The sequence below is a fragment of the Diorhabda carinulata genome, chromosome 1 (assembly GCF_026250575.1).
Source record: "Diorhabda carinulata isolate Delta chromosome 1, icDioCari1.1, whole genome shotgun sequence".
Taxonomy (NCBI): Eukaryota; Metazoa; Arthropoda; class Insecta; order Coleoptera; family Chrysomelidae; genus Diorhabda; species Diorhabda carinulata.
In genome coordinates, this window is record NC_079460.1 from 27,191,996 (window position 1) to 27,211,368 (window position 19,373).

Here is a 19,373-nt window from a genome sequence, read left to right on the forward strand (position 1 = left end):
AATATTTATATTGGAGATTTAATACACAATAAAGGTTGGGGAAATAGTCAACACTTATAGGCTGTACTTCAGCTGATACAGTAAGTACCCTTAAATATATTTTTTCACTTATGCTAATCCTAAACGACGCATTTCTTTAAGCAACTCGTTTCCCATTTGAGCTGGAGACTTCGTAACTATAACTCCAGCTTTTTCTAAAGCATTTATTTTATCTTGAGCACCTCCTTTTCCTCCAGAAATAATGGCGCCTGCATGTCCCATACGACGACCTGGAGGAGCTGAAAGACCAGCAATAAAGGATACAACCGGCTTTGCATTTGTTCCCTGAAAAGTATATTAAAACGCTTGAAAAATAAATTCTTTGATATAGTGGAAATAGCTTAGTAAAGGTTACTTCTGATATGTTTATACTTGTTCTTCCAACAACAAAAAATGAGTAAGGAACTTGTTCAAAATATCAGTATTAGTAAAACAACTTATTACATCCGAATCAAAACAAATACATTAATATAGGGCGTTAATATATTACATATTTCTCACTTAACACGATGGGCTTATAAGCATTCATTTCTCCTCTCTCCTTTATTCTGGGCTTTATCCTCAGTCACTAAAATGTCTTCTAGTATTTTTTTATTAGTTATGTTTGGGTTCAAAAAGAATTTTGGCAACTTCAACTGGATAAACTGAAGAAGGGAAGCCAATTTTAAAGTTCATAAGTCCAGTCCGTAGAGGTGAGAAGAAATTTATGCAATTTATGTATTTGTTTGTTTTTTTCATTTTGATTCCTAATTTGTTTACGTATTGCATCCAAAGATCTTTTGTATTTTGTTTATATGTAATTTTTTTTAGAAAATTTGAAGGAAAACAAATATTTCTTCATATTAATTTGAAATTTATGATCAATCACATATTTATTTCTATAAGTTACTCTTGACACTTACTTTCACTGTTATATATGGGCTTTATTTGATATGTAAAATATGACCTTGTTGAATCGATGAATTTTAGGTCTACATTTATAAATATAGATGGGGATATGAATGGAGGTGCCTGCAATCTGAATTCAAAGGTTTCAAGTTTTATCACTACCTATGGCGGAGTATTTTCAAATTATTTTATTAGACTCTTGAATCCCCATTTCATTGTAAAATTTCAATTAACAGTCTGTTCCCTGGTGAGGCCAAGGAAATAGTAACAGATATACAGAGAACACCCAAAGCTAAATAATAGTAGTTGATACAAGAAAATTTTATAACAACTTATACTTACGGAGTTATGTTTCATTAGATACTCAGCAGCTTGTTCTTCAGCAACGCCTCCAATTTCTCCAATTAGAATGATACCTTTTGTTTCAGGATCTTTCAAAAAAACTTCCAAACAATCGATAAAATCAGTTCCGTTGAACGGATCTCCTCCGATACCAACACACAATGTTTGCCCCAAACCAACTTGAGTAGTCTGGTGAACAGCTTCGTAAGTCAGTGTTCCTGATCTAGATACAACACCAATTACACCTTTCTGATGAATATGTCCCGGCATAATTCCTATTTTACATTGCTCTGGAGCAATGATACCTGAGCACCAAATGATAACATGAAATTTAAGATAAAGTTTTTGCTGATATATCTTAAGATTTGTAATTCTCTATGCAAATAAATCAAAAAATCAGAAAGACTTTTTAGATAATGGATAATATGTAATTAACACTAATTTCAAACTGCTACTAGAAGAGTACCAGTAGATGAATATTATTTAAGATATATCATTTTTTATTCTATAATTACCTGGACAGTTTGGTCCAATAAGTCTGGATTTACTTTGGCGTAATAATTTGTGCTTAACTCGAACCATATCATGTTGAGGAATTCCTTCTGTTATGCATACAATGAGAGGGACTTCTGCATCTATAGCTTCTAAAATGGCTGCTGCAGCTCCAGGTGGAGGAACATAAATAACAGTTGCGTCAGCTCCAGTAGCATCACGTGCCTGAAATGGAGAATGTCTCAATAGTTTATCCTTTACACCTAAAACAGCAGTAAAATTAAAACACTGATTTTGAATTTGTGCTGGGTTTTCGTGGGTTAAATTCAAATTAAAAAGGAGTAGAACTTTTGACAGTGTAATTAAAAATGAATATACATACAAATTGGACGTCAATGTCAAAAAAAAGGATTGTTACAGTACGAGGTAAGTAGTTCCAACAGATTCAAGAATATTTATAATTATTTCCTAACAGTTAATTGATTAAGTACTCAATCATAGATAGTTATTATTTGTACTAAATTTGAAGCTGATTTTTTTCAACACACGATTGTTGCATGTATAAATGAAATGATAATGTCGTCCTCGCCGGGCTGCTTGTTGTACCATGTGGTTTGATATCAGTCTATTTGGATTATATCTCAATCTATTTTTATAGTTTACGGATAGGTTTTTTATTTTCGCTTTGACCGATTTCCCTCTAAGATGATGGGTTGTAACAAAATTTGGCTCAAAGTATGGAGAATCTACAATTGTTAGCACTTTCGATTGAAATGGTTGTTATTTTCCCGAATTTCAATATGGGAATGAGCTGCTGATTCGCACAGTGGGATACCATAGGTCCAAATGGGCTTGAGGATTGCTTTGTAGAATTTTATCTGAAAAGACTTCAATTTATTTGCTTTAATTCGTCATTTCTCTAATCAAATTTCTACCTTATTGAGGTGAAGCTGTAGTGTATTTGAAACTAACAGAATCTTTGTGTGATGCTAATATGGCGGGGTCGTCTGCAAATAGGGCTGTTGATAAGTTATAACTATTTGGAAGATGTCGTGAAGAGGAGTAGCGGCCCCAGAATACTGTCTTGTGGAACTCCGGAAATTATATTGAAAAGTAGTGTTTGTACATCAAGATTTCTGACCAAATAGTAGCGATCTTTGAGGTAAGAGTGAAGGATTTGGTAATAGTTGATAGGTAAGGATTTTCTAATTTTCAGTGTTTACATTTTATGGCTATTTTTTCGTTTATTATAGTAGGTAATTCCTCATTATTTTTTCTGTTCATTAGTAGTAGCTCTTCAAATAATATCTTGTATAGTTGTAAATGTTTCAACTGCTTCATCAATATATTCTTTTGTTTTTAATAATTCAGATGAATTTTATTATCAAGTGCCATTCGGAATTCTTCCCATTTAGTATTCTTGTTGACTGAATATAAAGGCTTCAATTTTGCTGTCGCTAACGATATCAGTAGGATTAAAATGGGTGAGTGCTTGACAAATCCAGACATGATTTGAATGTAATCAGATTATTAGGAATAGCTTTTGTGACGCAAAAGTCAACTAAATCTGGCAGTTTTTTTTAGGTCTGTAGTCCTGTAGGAGGGTTCTTCAGTAGAGAATGCTTTTAGGTTACTATGTTGTATGGTCATATACAGTTATTTACCTTTGGTTGTAGTTAGTCGCGACTCCTAATGGGTATGCTTTGAATTATAAGTCTCCTCCAGCACTGAAACGATTACCTAGTGTATTGAAGACATTTTAAATTTGAAAGACGATATACTGCACTAACTGGTCTATACCAGTCTTCAATTTCAATATTAGTGGCTTGTATATATTCTATTATGTTCATTGAACCCTTGGTTCATGAGCAGTTCTATCATGGTGTTGAGTATTGTATATTGTCAATTTGGGTAATTTGAAATAACTTTTGTCAGTAAAATGCGTTTCTGATACTAACATTATATGTATAATAAATGCTTATATTTCATTGGCATGTTGGGTTAGCCCACTTGCAATCCTTATCTCAATTTTCAAAAATTTGGCCATTTAATTTGTTAATTTCTTATTAATTGGATTTAACATTGTACACAAAGATTCTACTAATCATTTGAACATATTTTTTAAGCTCTTATAATTCATTTGATGGCGGATTTATTATATTATTTGCTGGAATATTCGTATATAGCTGGTTGTATACTTCTTGATCCTGGTCTGCTAAAAACATTCTGCTTTGGTCTTAACGGAGGATATTACTTTCTAAGAAATTCCTGTCTTTCTCCCGATTGGTTTTCACATTTTCCAGTTAAAATTTCGTGAATCTACAACACTTTTATGATGATGAATATTTATTTTAGAAAATACAAGTATAATGAAATAACAAAGTTATTTTTCCAATTTAACTAATTCTTGATCTATTGCTGCGAGCAAGTCTTCAAGGGTTTTGTTTCCAGTTTTTTTTAGTTTTCTTCTTTCAGTTTTCAGCAAATCTTGTGATTTTTTTGTCTTTTTGTGCTGCGCTACATTTTGAGTAGGCATTCCTCATAGAGAGTATAGATTTTGAAATATCTACATTTTTTAGTCCACCAATTTTTTATACAGAATCGTACATTAATATTTGGCCTATAAGTTTCTTCATTTAAATATTCAACCAAAATATCCTTATTGACACAAAATGCTGTCTGCTGTCACAACGCCAGTTAACTACAACTACTAACAGGCGCGAAATCCGACTAGTGACCGGACTCTGTCATCTCTACACCATGGGTATCACGGAGTGCCGTTGGTGCTTGGAGGAGGAAGAAACCACAGACCACGTCATCTGTGAGTGCTCTGCACTCACACGAACTCGGTTTAAGCACTTAGTCAAGCCTCACAGCTTGCCTAATGACATAAAAGGATTCAAGCTAAAACTCCTGATCGACTTCTAAAAGGACATTGGCCTTTGGTAAAGTCAAGTGAGGCACGACGGGCCTATCTGTTCAACAGCCCCTTGGGCGCTCACAATGTAACTATGAACTACAATTAGTGTTTTTGATAATTTCCATTCAAAATCATCTACTGTATCACATCTGGAATAGTCATCTTCTTTAGAGTAATCTGATTCGCCAGAATAATATCTCTAAAAGCCCTATCTGTTTCTTCCAATGTAGTGGCGTTGCATCTATTTGCAGTTAACAAAATGTCAAATGCTTCAGACATCAGTTGCACGAATTGTTCTGGATCGTCGACACTCTTATTGGGATGAAGGAAACTTATTCTTTTAGTTAATTCAAATGCTAAGGGACATTTCTGAAAAATTTTGGAAACCTTATATACATTAAACATTTTTTACAATCCTTGTGAAAGATGGGTAGTGAACAGTGCATTTTATGCAGCATGGTTTACATTGATGTTTTTAAACAGTAATCCATGAGTCATGAACCCACTAAACTTGGTATCAGTAAATTCAGCAATATCACATTTGCTCAAAAAATTATGAATACAGGGTAATGCATTTAAAATATTACCTGATGATGATAATATGTCAAAAAATTTGAGAAACAATCTGCAAACACCATTCCATAGTAAACAAAATATACAATAAACTTTAATTGATACAATTTTTCCTGAAAGTCAGAATTAAGGCACAAACTCGATGTTACGCCCATTTTGCACCACCCTGTATATTAAATATTTGATTAATATTTAATTTGTAATATAGTGTGGGCATAGCTCTCAATTCTAAGATTTGATTGGAAAACTGCGGTCATTTTATGTTAGAATTAAAAGAAAATACCAATATAGTAGATCTGAAATAAGATTCTGATAACTGTGAATTTTTGTGGACATATTGTACACTGCATTGGAGCTAACTATATACATTCTATAGATGACTTTGTCTTTAAAGACTAAAGGTAGTTTATATTAACCTAGTCACAATTTGAAATAGTACATAAAATTAGTCAAAATTTGACAAAATTTTTTTCTAAAAATATTTCTTCTACATACAAGATTTTGGAATCTGAGCCACATATGTGTTACATAGTACATTGTTCATAGCTAGGATAATATCTTTCTCATTATTTTCATTTAATTATCTATTCCTCTATATAACCTAGTGATTCAGTAATTTGGGTTAAGTTTTTTAAGGCTATATAAAATACTTCATAAAGAGATATTATACCTTAAGAGACTTTGATGTGACACATCGACAGTCAAATTATTTAGTGCCTATTAAATATATTATCGACATTTTACCTCTCTTTTTCTTTACTTTTAAACTGTATTTTGGTAAAGAGTAGTATTTAACACTTTTAATTAATTAAAGTGCAAATTTCAAGCACAATGTATTTTTGTAACTTGATCACAATTCACCATGGAATCAATAGTACTTTATTTTTCACAGAAGTTTTTACCTCTTTTACACTATTAAAAACAGGCAAGTCGAGATGCGTTTTACCCCCTTTTCCAGGAGATACTCCTCCAACCATTCTTGTTCCATATTCTATTGCTTGTTTACTGTGAAACGTTCCTTGTTTCCCAGTAAAACCTTGGCATATTACTTTGGTTTGGGCAGTTAATTTTAGGTTTTTCCTAGTACTTTCATAACTGTTGAATCTTATAGGTTGTTTTACTTTAATTCCTTCAGCTAAAAATTAAATATAAGCTAAAGTGATCTTCAAAATGTTCTTGTCAGGTTTTTCTTCATTATGTAAGTACTTACCCAATAAACGACTTAATATCCTTGTAGGTGCAGCCATTTTGATAATTTAATTATAATAACAAATAGCAGTTAAACTTATTATTTTTCTTATCTACACATTTATCAGGTTCAATATTTCTATATTAGCGTAAAGCTTTAAAAAGTCACACACCTCTCTTCACCCTGCAAAACTTTGTAAGGTTGTTCCCAATGTCACAAAATAGATATTATGTTGGGTAGGACCAGTGACATCTGACCTTTAAACTTCGGACTAGACAGTATTTTGAATCTAGAATAGTTCTTTCTTATCTTATGTAGAATTTTAGAGTTTATAGTTAAACAAAATGCAAACTATATTATCTTGATATTTCTATCCAAAATTTCAAGAATCAGGAATTTGCACATTAAAAATAAATAATAGTTTTTATATTACATGTATCAATTTTATACACTCGATTAAAAGTTTGAATAGTTTTAATCTAGATTTAAATTGAAAATTGACCTATGCATTATTTGTATTTTGATTTATTTCACATTTACAATATTTAAGAAATGACTAAAACCTAATGACACATGACAAATATTTGATGGAATATTTTTCTGTTCTGTACATCAGATGTATATATGAATTTTTTGGTGTTGTGTGATGACATGTAAATATGCTTAACAAGGAAATTATAAAGAATTGAAATATTTTAGAGAATTTGTATTTTTTTCACTTGATCATTTTTTTTATCCTACTTTAAGGAAGTGAATGATTTTAATAACTAAAAAAGTGTCAGTTGCTGATCCAAATTTAAATAACTGTTTTTTATTAAATTTACTTCCTGAAATGATTTTAATTGAATCAGTGAATAAGCTATCTTATCAAATGTGTTGACACATAATCTTTTTAAAAAGAATTGACTATGAATGGTATATAACGTTAATCACTACCTCGTAATAATGTCTGCATTTAATATTAAACCCTCAAGTGGGTGGATTCACCCTGACAAACTGATAGCAAACGAAGGAGCTACTTACGCTGTTAAGGTAAGTTATATTTTTTGTTAGAATATCAGAATAAATAAGCTGTAATAAAATGAAATAATAACTGTACCGTTTCAATTAATGTGATTAGTCTGTTGAACATCTAGGTATTTTTTTATGTTAATGCTTGGTATTCTTCCATTCCAATTCATTAGCTATTGTTTAGTTGTGAGCTTTCGTTAATCACAAATCTTTAGCTTTAGCATAAATGTGACTAGGCTTATCTACTACAAATTCGAAAATGTATGAGCAGAAGAGCATCAAAAAATGCCAAATCAATGTAGCTACTATTAGAAATTATAACCAGCAACATTACAAAGGAATTCAACGTTTGCTTAATCATTCTAATTGACAATATCGTCCTCATTACCTATATTAGAATTAGTAACATTATTATTAGGAAATATTTCTTTCTTGGGATGCACAGCTTTTGCTTTATTTCTACTATTCAAATGATTTTGACCTTAAAATGAGTAATTTAATTTAACTTAGCATTATGTTAAAAGAAATATTTAATATTTTTTATATTTCAGTATGTTGGATGTTTGGAAGTGAAAGTTTCCATGAAAAAACTAAATTTCAAGATGAGATCTAGTGTTGCAAAGTAAGTGTTTGAAGTTTTGGAAAGTTGAGATGATTACTAAGGCTTTAAAAACTATCTTAAAACTTTATTATATTGTTACATGTTGGGTGTGGGGTTGTTGAGTCAATCATTAGATAGAAGTTGAGGCAGCCTTCAAATGTACATATATACTGAGGGTCCCAATAAGAAGGCTCTCAGCTATATCTCGGGACCGTTTATAGTACAGCTTCGGGAAAAAAAAATTAAAATTTATAACAAAAGAGACCTCGAGGAAAACCTGGAAATTAATTTACAGAGTTCGACCGGTAGGTCGACCGCCAGAGGGCGTACTTAAATACCAAAAATTATAAAATGAATAATTTACAAATTTTGCCTAATTCAGCGTATATTTGATTCCACAAGTTTTAGTCTATCTTGGTGGGGGGAAGCGGGAACTTTATTATGAAAAAATGGCTGTAAGTCCAGTTCTACTTAACCTATCTATGCAAACTTAGTCTTTTTGAAGTCTAGTCTACCAATGTAAGAGTTATAATTTCGAAACAACCTAATGAGTAACGTATACGCTAGAGGGCGCTATTTATTTATTTTTTTAAATCTAGCTATCCTTGAAAAATGTTAAATGGAAACATGCAGTTTTAATTGAGGAATATAAACGTAGACCAAATTAGCAACAGAATAGCGAAAATCGCATGTTGATATCTATTTCGTATTACGAGATATCTTAAGAAATATGTAAATTTTAAGCATTTTCCTTTAAACATAAATTACTCCGGGAAATGGAAATATAACTTAAAGTATCCCGCTAGTGACAACCTAAATGTTCAAATTGTCGCCCATCATTTTCGATACAAGCATTTATTCTTTGAAGAGTAGATTGAACAGCAGTCTCAATTTCTACCTTTAATAGAACAATTATCTTATTTTCATGACCATGTTCTAATAATTTAAGATATTATTACTATTTTCGTAAGACAATTATTAATTTCATTATTTTTTAATGAATTCTTACATTGGTACCTACTAGAGGGTCAATTAGTTGAACTTTTTCACCAATATTATACTTTAGTTTTCATTGTAATCCCTTCACTTCGATTCATTTATATCCTTGATGAAATTACTAATCCAATAATTACTACATATTAAAAAAATTAGACATCAACGATACTGATCTTATGAATATTCTTACTTTAAAACTATTGAATTTGATTCTTATATGATTCTAATTAATAATATAAATTTATTTAATTTTCGTTTTTTAGATGTTGATTACCCAATAACAATCCCTTTTGAATCGCTAATAACCAGTATACGGTTGATGCGATTTTTGTAATAAAAAAAAATCCCTTTTGAATCTAATATTCGTATATTAGTTACATCGGCTGATGTAATTAATTCCTGAACAATTCGTTCTTTAGGAGTAAAAATTGATGGAACTCCTGGACCTTTACTTTCACATTCCAATTTTTGGAATATCCTATTGGGAAATTATGTTTATCTAATTCTAAGGTATATACAGGGAAAGTCATCAGGAACTTAACTTCTACCATATGTAGAGTTCCTCAGGGAGGATATTATGTGGCTACTAAAAAGTGTAAACATTTACAGGGTAATTTGTGAAATTGATCATAACCATTAATTGGTTATAGTGTTTACACAGCTCATTTTTAATTTTTTTGTGATGCTCTACACTATTATCAAGCATTCGAATGGTATTAGCTAAACTTAGAAATTCTAAGACCGGCTTTGGAAAAATCAATTTAGGGATTCGTATTGAATATTGCACCCTGTAAAATATTTTTTATTGCAATAAGTAATTTTCAAATTATATAAATAACCAACTAACCTAACCTAACCACAAACACCTAACAACAAAAAACCGTAACTAATAACAATAACGAGCAACAATTTTAAAACAATAACGAAAATTATGTAGTTAAGACGCATACATAAGAACTGAAAAAAATACAATAACTACAACAAAATCGAAATGATTAGTAGAATCTCCAAATAGAACCCAGCAGCCTCTACATATTTTTGTTACCTAATTGTTAATTGTCACATTGAATTACGGATACTCTGGGGATCGTTTCTAATAGTATTACAAAATAGTATACCTCCATCAATTAATTTTTGCCAGTTATTAATATTCTCTATGTAAACTAGTTGCTTCAATCGTCCCCAAATATGGTAATCACCGGGATTGAAATTAGGGAATCTTGAAGGTCATGAAATAGGACATTAACGTCCTATCCACCTGTTGTCATAAACATCATTTAGAATAATTTAAATGTTGTATCCAGGATGTAGCTCTTAATCATTTGAATATGATATCGTTACAGATGATTTGTTTGTAAGAGTCTACTTACTTTTGGTAGAGTAATATTAAGTTCTCGACTTAGTTTTCTAGTGCTTATTTTAGAGTTCATGGTAACAGCGTCAATAATGTCTATTCCTACGCTCCATCTACATGTCGTTCTATTCTCCCACTAGGAAAAGTGCTATTTTCTCGCAAATAATTGAAAACTGATCCAAAGAAATATGTATTCTTGTTCACATCAATATTGGTTGATAATGACAATGGGTAGAATATATCAAGAAACGTCAAACGGTCAACATCAATCTTGTTATTAAAACTTTTTACATTTACTCGTTATTTTTGTTTGGTACAGTTAGTACAATGTATCATTATCAGACATAAAATTTTGATCATTTATAATCAATACACATTAACAAATTAATATATGAGGTTTGACTAATTTATTATTTATCGAAAATAATACCCCAATGCGACTTTGGTCTGAAAATTCAAAATTGTAAACCAATTGATTCTGTCCATAGAGATAATACAAAGTGACGGTAAAGATGTACGCGAATTTATACATAATATATAAGATTATGTTGTACGTACTCATTTCAGTTAAAATACTGTAATTTATGGAATTTGTTTAAATTAATACCTCATTATGTGATATGTCAATATGGTTGTTCTATTTTTAATTACATTTCACTAAAAATTGAACAAAAGTGTAACAACACTGCAACATATGTCGTTTTCGTTGGTTATTTATGTAGTTTGGAAATTACTTATTGCGTTAAAAAATATTATACAGGGTGCAATATTCAATACGAATCCCTAAATTGATTCTGTCTTGGAATTTCTAAATTTAGGTAATACCAGTCGAATGCTTGACAGTAGTGTACTGCATTATGAGAAAATTTAAAAAAATCAAATGAGCTGTGTAAACACTATATAGATTAAAATTTTTAGCCAGTTTCACAAATCAACCTGTGAATTGATAAAGAAGAGTAGTTCACACTTTTTAGTAGCCTCATGATATCCTTCCCTGGGGGTTCTACAGATGGTAGAAGTATGTATGTTCCTCATGGCTCACCCTATATAACTAATGTATTACCCTGCAAGGATGGCACCATTTAGTCACAGCACTGTCACATAGATGGCTGTTGTTAACGTGCCCTGTGGACGAGAGTCATATAGGTCACAAATGAACTTGTGGGATCAAAAAATATATTTTTCTAACTGATAAACCTTTGAAAAATATTAAAAGATGTAACTAAATTATCCAAAATATTTTTAAATTAAAACATTGGATTAAATTAGATAAACTAGAGCGTTAGGTCGTGAATTTCGCTAACACTTTCACCTTATTGTCAGTTTGAGGGGCATACTTTGACTATTGATCTGTTGTGTACCCTGGTCTGTTCACCAGTCAGGTAGAACGACTTTGCATAGAGAGCTACCTGTGTAGAGGCGATTAAAATAGGCTCTTTTGGCTTAAAATAGTTTTAATGTAAGTATCTTAATTTTTGTTTATGGATTTGCCCTGCACTCACAAAGGATGTGTTCGGGGGTCTCCTTTGGTTCCTTACAGAAATAAATAGGAAAGAAATTTTTTCTTTTGTTTCAGACCTGGTTTCTTATTCAATATTTTTTATTTCGTCTCGTTTTCCCACTTGTTTATGACCAGTTCTTGTATGCCTGCTTTGCTATCTGATAAGATGAATATATGCATTGCGGTACGTTGTGCACAACAAACTGCGCATGAAAGGATATCGTATATTTACAAATTGAAAGTTCCGAGCACATTGGGAGGACGTCCGTGATCCGTGATCATATCTGTAGCCACCTTACGTTCCTTTAAAATGCTGAGATGCCCAGTCAGGTCGCCGGGCTTCATGATCTGTACCTTGTATGATTTTCCATGAAGGTCTTCAAATGGGATAAGTCTAAAATGACTTTTAATGCTGCCATGGGACATGACCTTGTCGCGTCTGTTATTGCAAGGCACACCACCCTTTGTAGATTATCTGGGGTTGTTTTCACCATATGATAACTGCATAGTTTATGATAGGCCGTACAATGGATTTGTACATCCAGTTCATTCAGCAGTTGTATAAAGTACTTCGTGTCTTATGGCAAATTATTTGATAGTATTTTTCTGGTAGTACAAATAACAAAGATAACTATGTGCGAATTTTCTATGAAATCAACGGTTATTTTGCCAAGATCATTAAAACTTGGTATCGGTGGGTGAATGTGATCAGCTGATGTTTCGCCTTTTTGTTTAATTTAAAATTATTAATTCTCCTTATATAGTTATCCATGATTAGTTCTCATTAGCAGCGTAATTGATAGGTAACTGAGTCTTGCGGTTTTTATAGTTCTCAGCATTTCATCATTCATTCATCAACTGTGACTAAAAATTCGTTCCGGGTTAGGATCCGGAATCAGCTGGTAGGTGATCTATCCGACTCAGATCGTAGTTTCCGAAAAGCCCTAAAGAGTAGACTTTGGTATTTCATTGATAATCCGACGATTAAATTCATAATTTATTTTAAATATCTTTGAAAGTATACTTGGATATTTTATAGCCACATCATATTTATTGTTAAAGTGACAAAGAGTTCTTTTGAATTTATGAATTTGAATTTTTTTTCAGAGAATGCATCAATCGAGTTTGTGAATACTCAAAACTTAAGAATCTAGACAAAAAACGAATAGTGGACAAAAAAGTATTGAAAGCAATAGCTGAAGTGCCTGATTTGAGATATACAGGTTCGCTTGTCAACTTGAATGTTTCTAGTATCTATTTGACTCTTACATCACTAGAAAATAATCAAATACTAACCTGTCATGAAATGCCAAGAATCTCATTTGCATGTGGAGGAGATACAGTAAGTTATGTACTTCATTCTATTAGTATAAACTTCTATTCAAATTGATGCTCTAAAATAAGCTATTCATTATAAACTAATTTAATCTTAACTTGTAATCAAATGCCTTTTATTAAGAATGGGAAATAATTCGAAGTCTTCATTGGACAGATAGAATAGCACAATTATGTAAATACTCAAATATTTAGAAGATATAATACTAATGCTTTACAAACTAAGTCATGTAATTCTGGAACCCTAAAGGTGTAATAGTGTGAAGCGTCAAAAACTACCAGTGACTAAAAACACTTTCTACTGTAATAAAAAATGTATTTAATATTTTTTCAAGGATACTCTAGATTTCATAGGTTATATAGCCAAAGATACAGACGAAATGAGAGCATGTTATGTGTTGGAATGTGCTGGAGGCTTAGCTAAAGATGTTATATCTACAATCGGACAAGCATTTGAATTGCGATTTCAACAATTTACCCTCAAAGCACCTTTGAGGTAAGTTGAAAAAATACAAATTCGATTGGTATTTATTGAAATAATTCATTATTTATTATATAGTTTAGGTGCTACCATGGGACGTTTGTCGCCATCTACAGGAGGCGATGCTGATAAAGATTATTACAATGATCTTCCAGGCAAAGTTCCACCAGATGTATGTGAACCTCCTCCTGTTCCTCCTTTGCCATCACTTGTACCTCCATTTACAACGTTGCCACCTGTACAAACATCAAATTTGATAGATCTAAATGCTGATGTGACTCCAGAAGGAAGCCATCATTATGTCAATGACAGTGTTATGGTTACCCGAGAAAGAGATGTATTTGATATGCGTGAGTTCAAAATAGTGTCTAAAATAAGGGTTGATAAACTAGTTTACTCGAAGATAAGCCGTATTTTTGTTATTCAGTTGAATATATTCTTGGTAGATTGTATGTAAACTTATACATGCTGAATAAACGACGTCATTGAAAATATACTTCTTAGTTATTACAATAACGCCAATTTATGTATTACTAAAATCTAAATAAAATAATAAAAAACGCACATTCACAATTTAATATATTTTAAAAATACTGCATTGAATTTTATTCTTATTTTTAGAACCATTTACACCAAGTTCAATTTATGAAAAAACAGTTGATCCGATAGGACAACTTGAGAGTGAAATATGGTTTCATGGACAAATTAGTCGTATTGAAGCTGAAAATTTACTTCAAAAAGATGGTGATTTCCTTGTTAGAGAATCTACAAATACTTTAGAAAGGCAATTCGTTTTGTCTGGAATGCAAGACAATAATAAAAAACATTTGCTTCTAATTGATCCTCAAGGGGTAGTAAGTATTTCAATACAATATTATACATAAAAATATTGAAATGGTTGTTACTTGGAAGACGAAGATAATAATGTGTCTAAGGTACATCCATTCTAAATATTTGATTTACTAATAATTAGTTATCAGCTCATTTCGTAATTAGATTTATTTCACCCTATAATCATGGTGCACATTAATCATATATAGAAACCTTTTATCTTTTATTAATTAATCTGTATGAATTGTTCCGAAAACAGGTAAAATGTATAATATATTATTATAAATATTGGAATCAACCTCTTGAGACAGCATGAACTCAAAGTGAAAGTGGTTGGGTCTGGAACAATTACGTTACATGTGTGTCATAGACAATGACAGATCAATGTTATTCTTTCACGTCGCAGCGCCTATATCTTTCCCTCTCTAAAACATTTACATTCAAGCCCAATCTCTTGAACACATTAATTTTCCTATTTTGCTCGTCATATCCTTATGTCTTCTACTAATAAGTATACAGTTAGTAATAGAAACATTTTAAATTACAAAGATTTTTACTTTGAGGTGCATTTAAAAATGATTGAAATGAGAATTTCTACCAGTTCAAGAATAATATTTATTTTGAATCAGATTTTAACCTTTTTGTATATCCAGGAAACTGAAAATTTTGTTTTGATAATCCAGAGATACAATTAGAAATTACAATCATTGTATTTATTTGGGCCCTGTGAACTGGACTATAATTATTATTTATTTCTTTTTTACAATTACAGGTTCGAACAAAGGATAGAATCTTCAAAAGTATTTGCCATCTCATAGAATTTCATTGCGAAAATGCTTTACCTATCATTTCTGCTGAAAGTGCGTTGGTGCTTAGACATAAAGTACCTCGAGCTTCATAGTTTAATTTATATTGTGTGTAATATATATTATTTGTATTTTCTGTACACTTTATTCTGGGATATAATTGAATGTTGGTTGGAGTTATTAAACTTTTGTAACTAGAAAAGTTTTTAGGTTTAGATAACTAAAATATTGCTTTTTCACTCTGTAATTTTTTTCATTGTTCACCATGAAACTCTTGAAAAAAATTGATACTTGAAAGCATAGATTACATAATTATGATAAGCGTTTTTCCTTTTGACGTTTCTGTTCCCTGATGAACGCTTAATTTTGCCGACAAAACGAAAACAATGGGTGCATTCCACTATGCACTTACGACCATGATCTTTCCCGTTCCACTTCGTATAGAGCGTTATAGTCGTTAACCCAAGTGAAATGGATTCCGAAGCGTTTTCATGGTTGAGATAAATATTAAAAAATGGCAAAACAGAAAAAATAAAGCGGAAGCTTTATGAGGTTATGTTATAATTTGTTAAGTTATTGAATTTTTTAGTGGAGTGCTTAACTAATTTACATTAAAGTAAAATCGACATATCTTCTGCGGCGATTGTAAAAATTTGGTGGTGCGTCACAAAAATGGTTCAAATAATGAGTTTTGAAAATTTGGCTAATTCTTTCAACGCTCAGTCCGACCCACCTCTTGACGAGGGTCATTGTGAAACGTTAGTCATGTCGTTATGAGTGACGTTCTCGCCGCGACCACAACGATTGTAGTCGCTATGTGTAACTTCCAAGAATATTTCAAGCGCCGTAAACGCTTAGTGGAATGCACAAAAAATTATATTCTAATAATCAAAGATTTACGCGATGAGCAAATGTATTGCAACATTCGAGTAAAGGTTCGCGAATAAAACAAAGTTAATTTCACACTTAAAACATTATCACAACACCGAATACCTAACAAGGCACGAAGATATCAACTGTGTGTTTAGTAAGAGACAAATACCCAATAATGGATGGGGCTATCAGTCGTCTTTTATAGTTTCCATTAATTTAAATTATGGTCGGCACCAACAGATGTCGTGCCCGTCCTAATATAGATGGATTGTATTCTCTATACAGACATATTAATGTCAATACAGATCAATAAATGGAATAACGGATATACGAATATTCAGCTTAACGTATTCTAGGTTTTTCTTAAACACTGTCTAAATATAGAGCCAAATGCCTATTTACTGAATCGACAGAGCCCCTTTAAGAGGATGTAAGGAGTTGTGTATAAATTTTTAAGTAATAAATTCTAGATTTTGACATAGGGTTTGTTACTGGATTGTCAAATGTGAGTTATTTTGAAAAATGAAGCCGTGAACTATTATAGTTGCCGGTATTTTATGAAGAAAGTTATTCAAGCTCAGACCCCCAATCGACATCAATTTGGTTAGAACAAATAACATTGTGATCCATCTAAATATAGGTGATCTGTGAACATAATACGAGAAAATAATTATTCAACATGAAACACTAAAAAATAGCGTTTGCCGTGGATGCGCCCTTATATAAAATATTAAACTAACTTCTTGAATTGTCGTACACCTGGCAATACCTGAAAATGAACAAGTTGAAAAACGTTTGAAATAAATGACAATAAAATTAGAATAGGGAAGATGTGTTTGTTACCACCGAGCAATTAACGTATTGAGTCTACCAATCTCATGGTTTCAATCAAATATAGATCTTGTTACTTGTCATTAAAATTTATTAACGTTGACACTGACTCTCTAACTTTCAATATAACACAGTATTTGTAATGGCAATCAAATGGTTTGGGTCCTTTATTTGAAGAAATATCGTTTTAAAAAAGTACAGACTTCAATTCTAGTCAAACTACAGTTTCAATATCTTACTGAATTTGCTATCAATTTGGATTTTCCCCTATCTTTTTTGCTTTTATTTGGAATGTCTATTTCCATTTAAACATTGACGTCACTTGAATGTTCTTTTTTTTAACCTTGTTCCCTCCATCCCTATAGAAATTTCCATATGACCCTTTCAGTTGTTTAAAGTACATTAATTATACTAACTTAATAAAAAGGAATGGGCTTTAGAGGAAACTAGGAATTTATTCAAATTAACATGAACAAATTATATCAAAACATATTTATCTATCTGTATGTACATTATTTTTTACACTGTGAGACAACGGCCTACAATATATTCTTCAAATATACATGGAGGCCACCTCGATTAATTAAAAATGTACAATTAATTATAAAAGATTTGGTAATGAAAATGCATTCTTTTGAAAAATTATTGAGTGAAAAAGAATTAAGAGCTAAAATAAATACATTCAAATAAAAAAATTCTCTCAATAACTTCCCAAAGTTACTACTAAATACATAAACGTACATTTCAACATGCACATTTGATCAATTCATGTCAACTCCAAATTCAAAAACAAACTACTGAAATTGTACAATAAAAAATATTGCCACCTTGGAAAGTTGATTCTGGTTCAAATATAGAATTTTTTTAATTAGTCCGAGGAGAAATCTACAATCACCATTACTTATTACTCAATGGAAAACGTTACGGGTATTTTGAAATATCTTTGTAAGATAGTGGTAATGTCGAATTTTCAATAATTTTATAATTACTAATTGATCTGCTTTGAAATTTATTAAATAAATCCACCAGCCTGAATTTTAACCGCTCCAAGATATAATTTTAAACCGGTGGTTGTCAAAGTAATTGCACTTTTCATTTGGCAACAGTAACAAAAATATCTAGACCTCCGAATCTGTTTATTTTTCAATTAATACTTAAAGGGATTTTTCTTACTCTCGGAACATCACGAGTGTATACTTAAAAAAATACTATATTCATATTCCACAATAAGTTTGGGTATACAATAATTGACAAAGTATTTTCATATTACACAATCGATAAGTTTGTTACACAATAAATTATTTCAAAACATTTATGTGCAGCAGTAGTTTTTTTATCATCTTAATTACATATAAGACAGAAAATGGAACAAAATTATAACTTTATACTTAGTAAACAAAGGTAACGTAGGAAACAAAAAAAAAATAGAAAAAAACCATTATTTGAGTTAACAGAATGATTCTTATTGATTAAGTAAACTACTGTTGACGTCTGTCATATCTGTTATAATTGCGATCAGGTGGTCGCCAATCTCCAAGTGGAAATCGATCCCTAGGGAACGGTTGGTCTCCAGGGTACATTTGTCCTTGTGAATAACCTGGATAGTATCCCATATTCATAGGCGGTTGTCCAGCCATTAATGGCATCATTTCTCTACCTCTAGGAAATTGTCTCCACTCACTATTTTTGTCTGGAGATCTGAAAATACGAAGTTTTACTACAAAGTCAAGAAAGCATTGTATTATAAAAAATCGCATTTTAAACAATCGTGCTAAATCTTACGATGAAATTATATGTACAGAAGTGTAACAACGTTACTTTGGTATCGAATATACGTCGAGATGTGGTGGAACATCAGTCTTCCTTTTTTTAGAATATTTATCAATTCCTACACCAAATATATAATCAATGAAATTTCTATATTCTCTGGAAACAGCATAATTGCAGAAACAAAAAATCAAAGAGATACGTATGTTTAGGTATCAGAAAAGGTTTCTCTCACTGAGAAGACTGGAGAATATATAATGCTCTAAGTTAAATCGCAGATGCTACAACTATACATCTGCTTACAAATTAAAATTTTCAACTCTGTGTACAAATCGGAATTAGAAATTATAACTGAATTTGTACCACAAAAGGTTATTGCTACTGATTTATTTCCATATATTATTGTTCCTTCATAAGTGCAATTTCAATTAAAAAATACATTATGCAAATTCTCAATTTTACAATGTATTTTCTCTTTAGTCATTCAGAATTTGGCACAGGCAAATTATACATATATGATTAAATCATTATTTTTTTAATCTT

The 19,373-nt window shown here is 31.2% G+C and overlaps 3 protein-coding genes across 4 annotated transcripts in view; 1 reads left to right on the top strand and 2 right to left on the bottom strand.

The window, feature by feature from the left end:
* Window positions 1-7,761, bottom strand: LOC130900400 (succinate--CoA ligase [ADP/GDP-forming] subunit alpha, mitochondrial). Its single transcript, XM_057810970.1, has 6 exons — window positions 7,543-7,761; window positions 6,465-6,732; window positions 6,157-6,389; window positions 1,785-1,986; window positions 1,270-1,574; window positions 1-324 (listed from the first exon to the last, which is right to left on the bottom strand). Exons 2-6 carry the CDS (start codon window positions 6,499-6,501, stop codon window positions 109-111), a joined length of 993 nt encoding a protein of 330 aa, XP_057666953.1. The 5' UTR covers window positions 6,502-6,732; window positions 7,543-7,761; the 3' UTR covers window positions 1-108.
* LOC130900393 (SHC-transforming protein 1) lies at window positions 7,035-15,561 on the top strand. Its single transcript, XM_057810957.1, has 7 exons — window positions 7,035-7,475; window positions 8,006-8,076; window positions 13,014-13,248; window positions 13,577-13,737; window positions 13,801-14,072; window positions 14,344-14,576; window positions 15,326-15,561. Exons 1-7 carry the CDS (start codon window positions 7,356-7,358, stop codon window positions 15,452-15,454), a joined length of 1,221 nt encoding a protein of 406 aa, XP_057666940.1. The 5' UTR covers window positions 7,035-7,355; the 3' UTR covers window positions 15,455-15,561.
* Window positions 15,562-17,498: 1,937 nt separating this feature from the next.
* LOC130900367 (chromodomain-helicase-DNA-binding protein 1) overlaps window positions 17,499-19,373 on the bottom strand; it is a 28,859-nt gene continuing 26,984 nt past the window's right edge. For both annotated transcript variants that reach the window (XM_057810925.1, XM_057810917.1), the window contains exon 18: window positions 17,499-18,761. In XM_057810925.1, coding sequence (XP_057666908.1) covers window positions 18,542-18,761 — 220 coding nt within the window. In that variant the 3' untranslated portion in view covers window positions 17,499-18,541. The remainder of the gene's footprint in view (window positions 18,762-19,373) is intronic.

Bases quoted from the DNA above. Each gene is read 5' to 3' on its own strand.
- LOC130900393 (XM_057810957.1), top strand. From the start codon at position 7,356: ATGGTATATAACGTTAATCACTACCTCGTAATAATGTCTGCATTTAAT. The intron at 14,073-14,343 runs GTGAGTTCAAAA...TCTTATTTTTAG, and splicing joins AAGAGATGTATTTGATATGC to AACCATTTACACCAAGTTCA. The intron at 14,577-15,325 runs GTAAGTATTTCA...TTACAATTACAG, and splicing joins TAATTGATCCTCAAGGGGTA to GTTCGAACAAAGGATAGAAT.
- LOC130900400 (XM_057810970.1), bottom strand. From the start codon at position 6,501: ATGGCTGCACCTACAAGGATATTAAGTCGTTTATTGG. The intron at 1,987-6,156 runs GTAAAAACTTCT...TCTCCATTTCAG, and splicing joins TTTTTAATAGTGTAAAAGAG to GCACGTGATGCTACTGGAGC. The intron at 1,575-1,784 runs GTAATTATAGAA...TTTGGTGCTCAG, and splicing joins TATTGGACCAAACTGTCCAG to GTATCATTGCTCCAGAGCAA.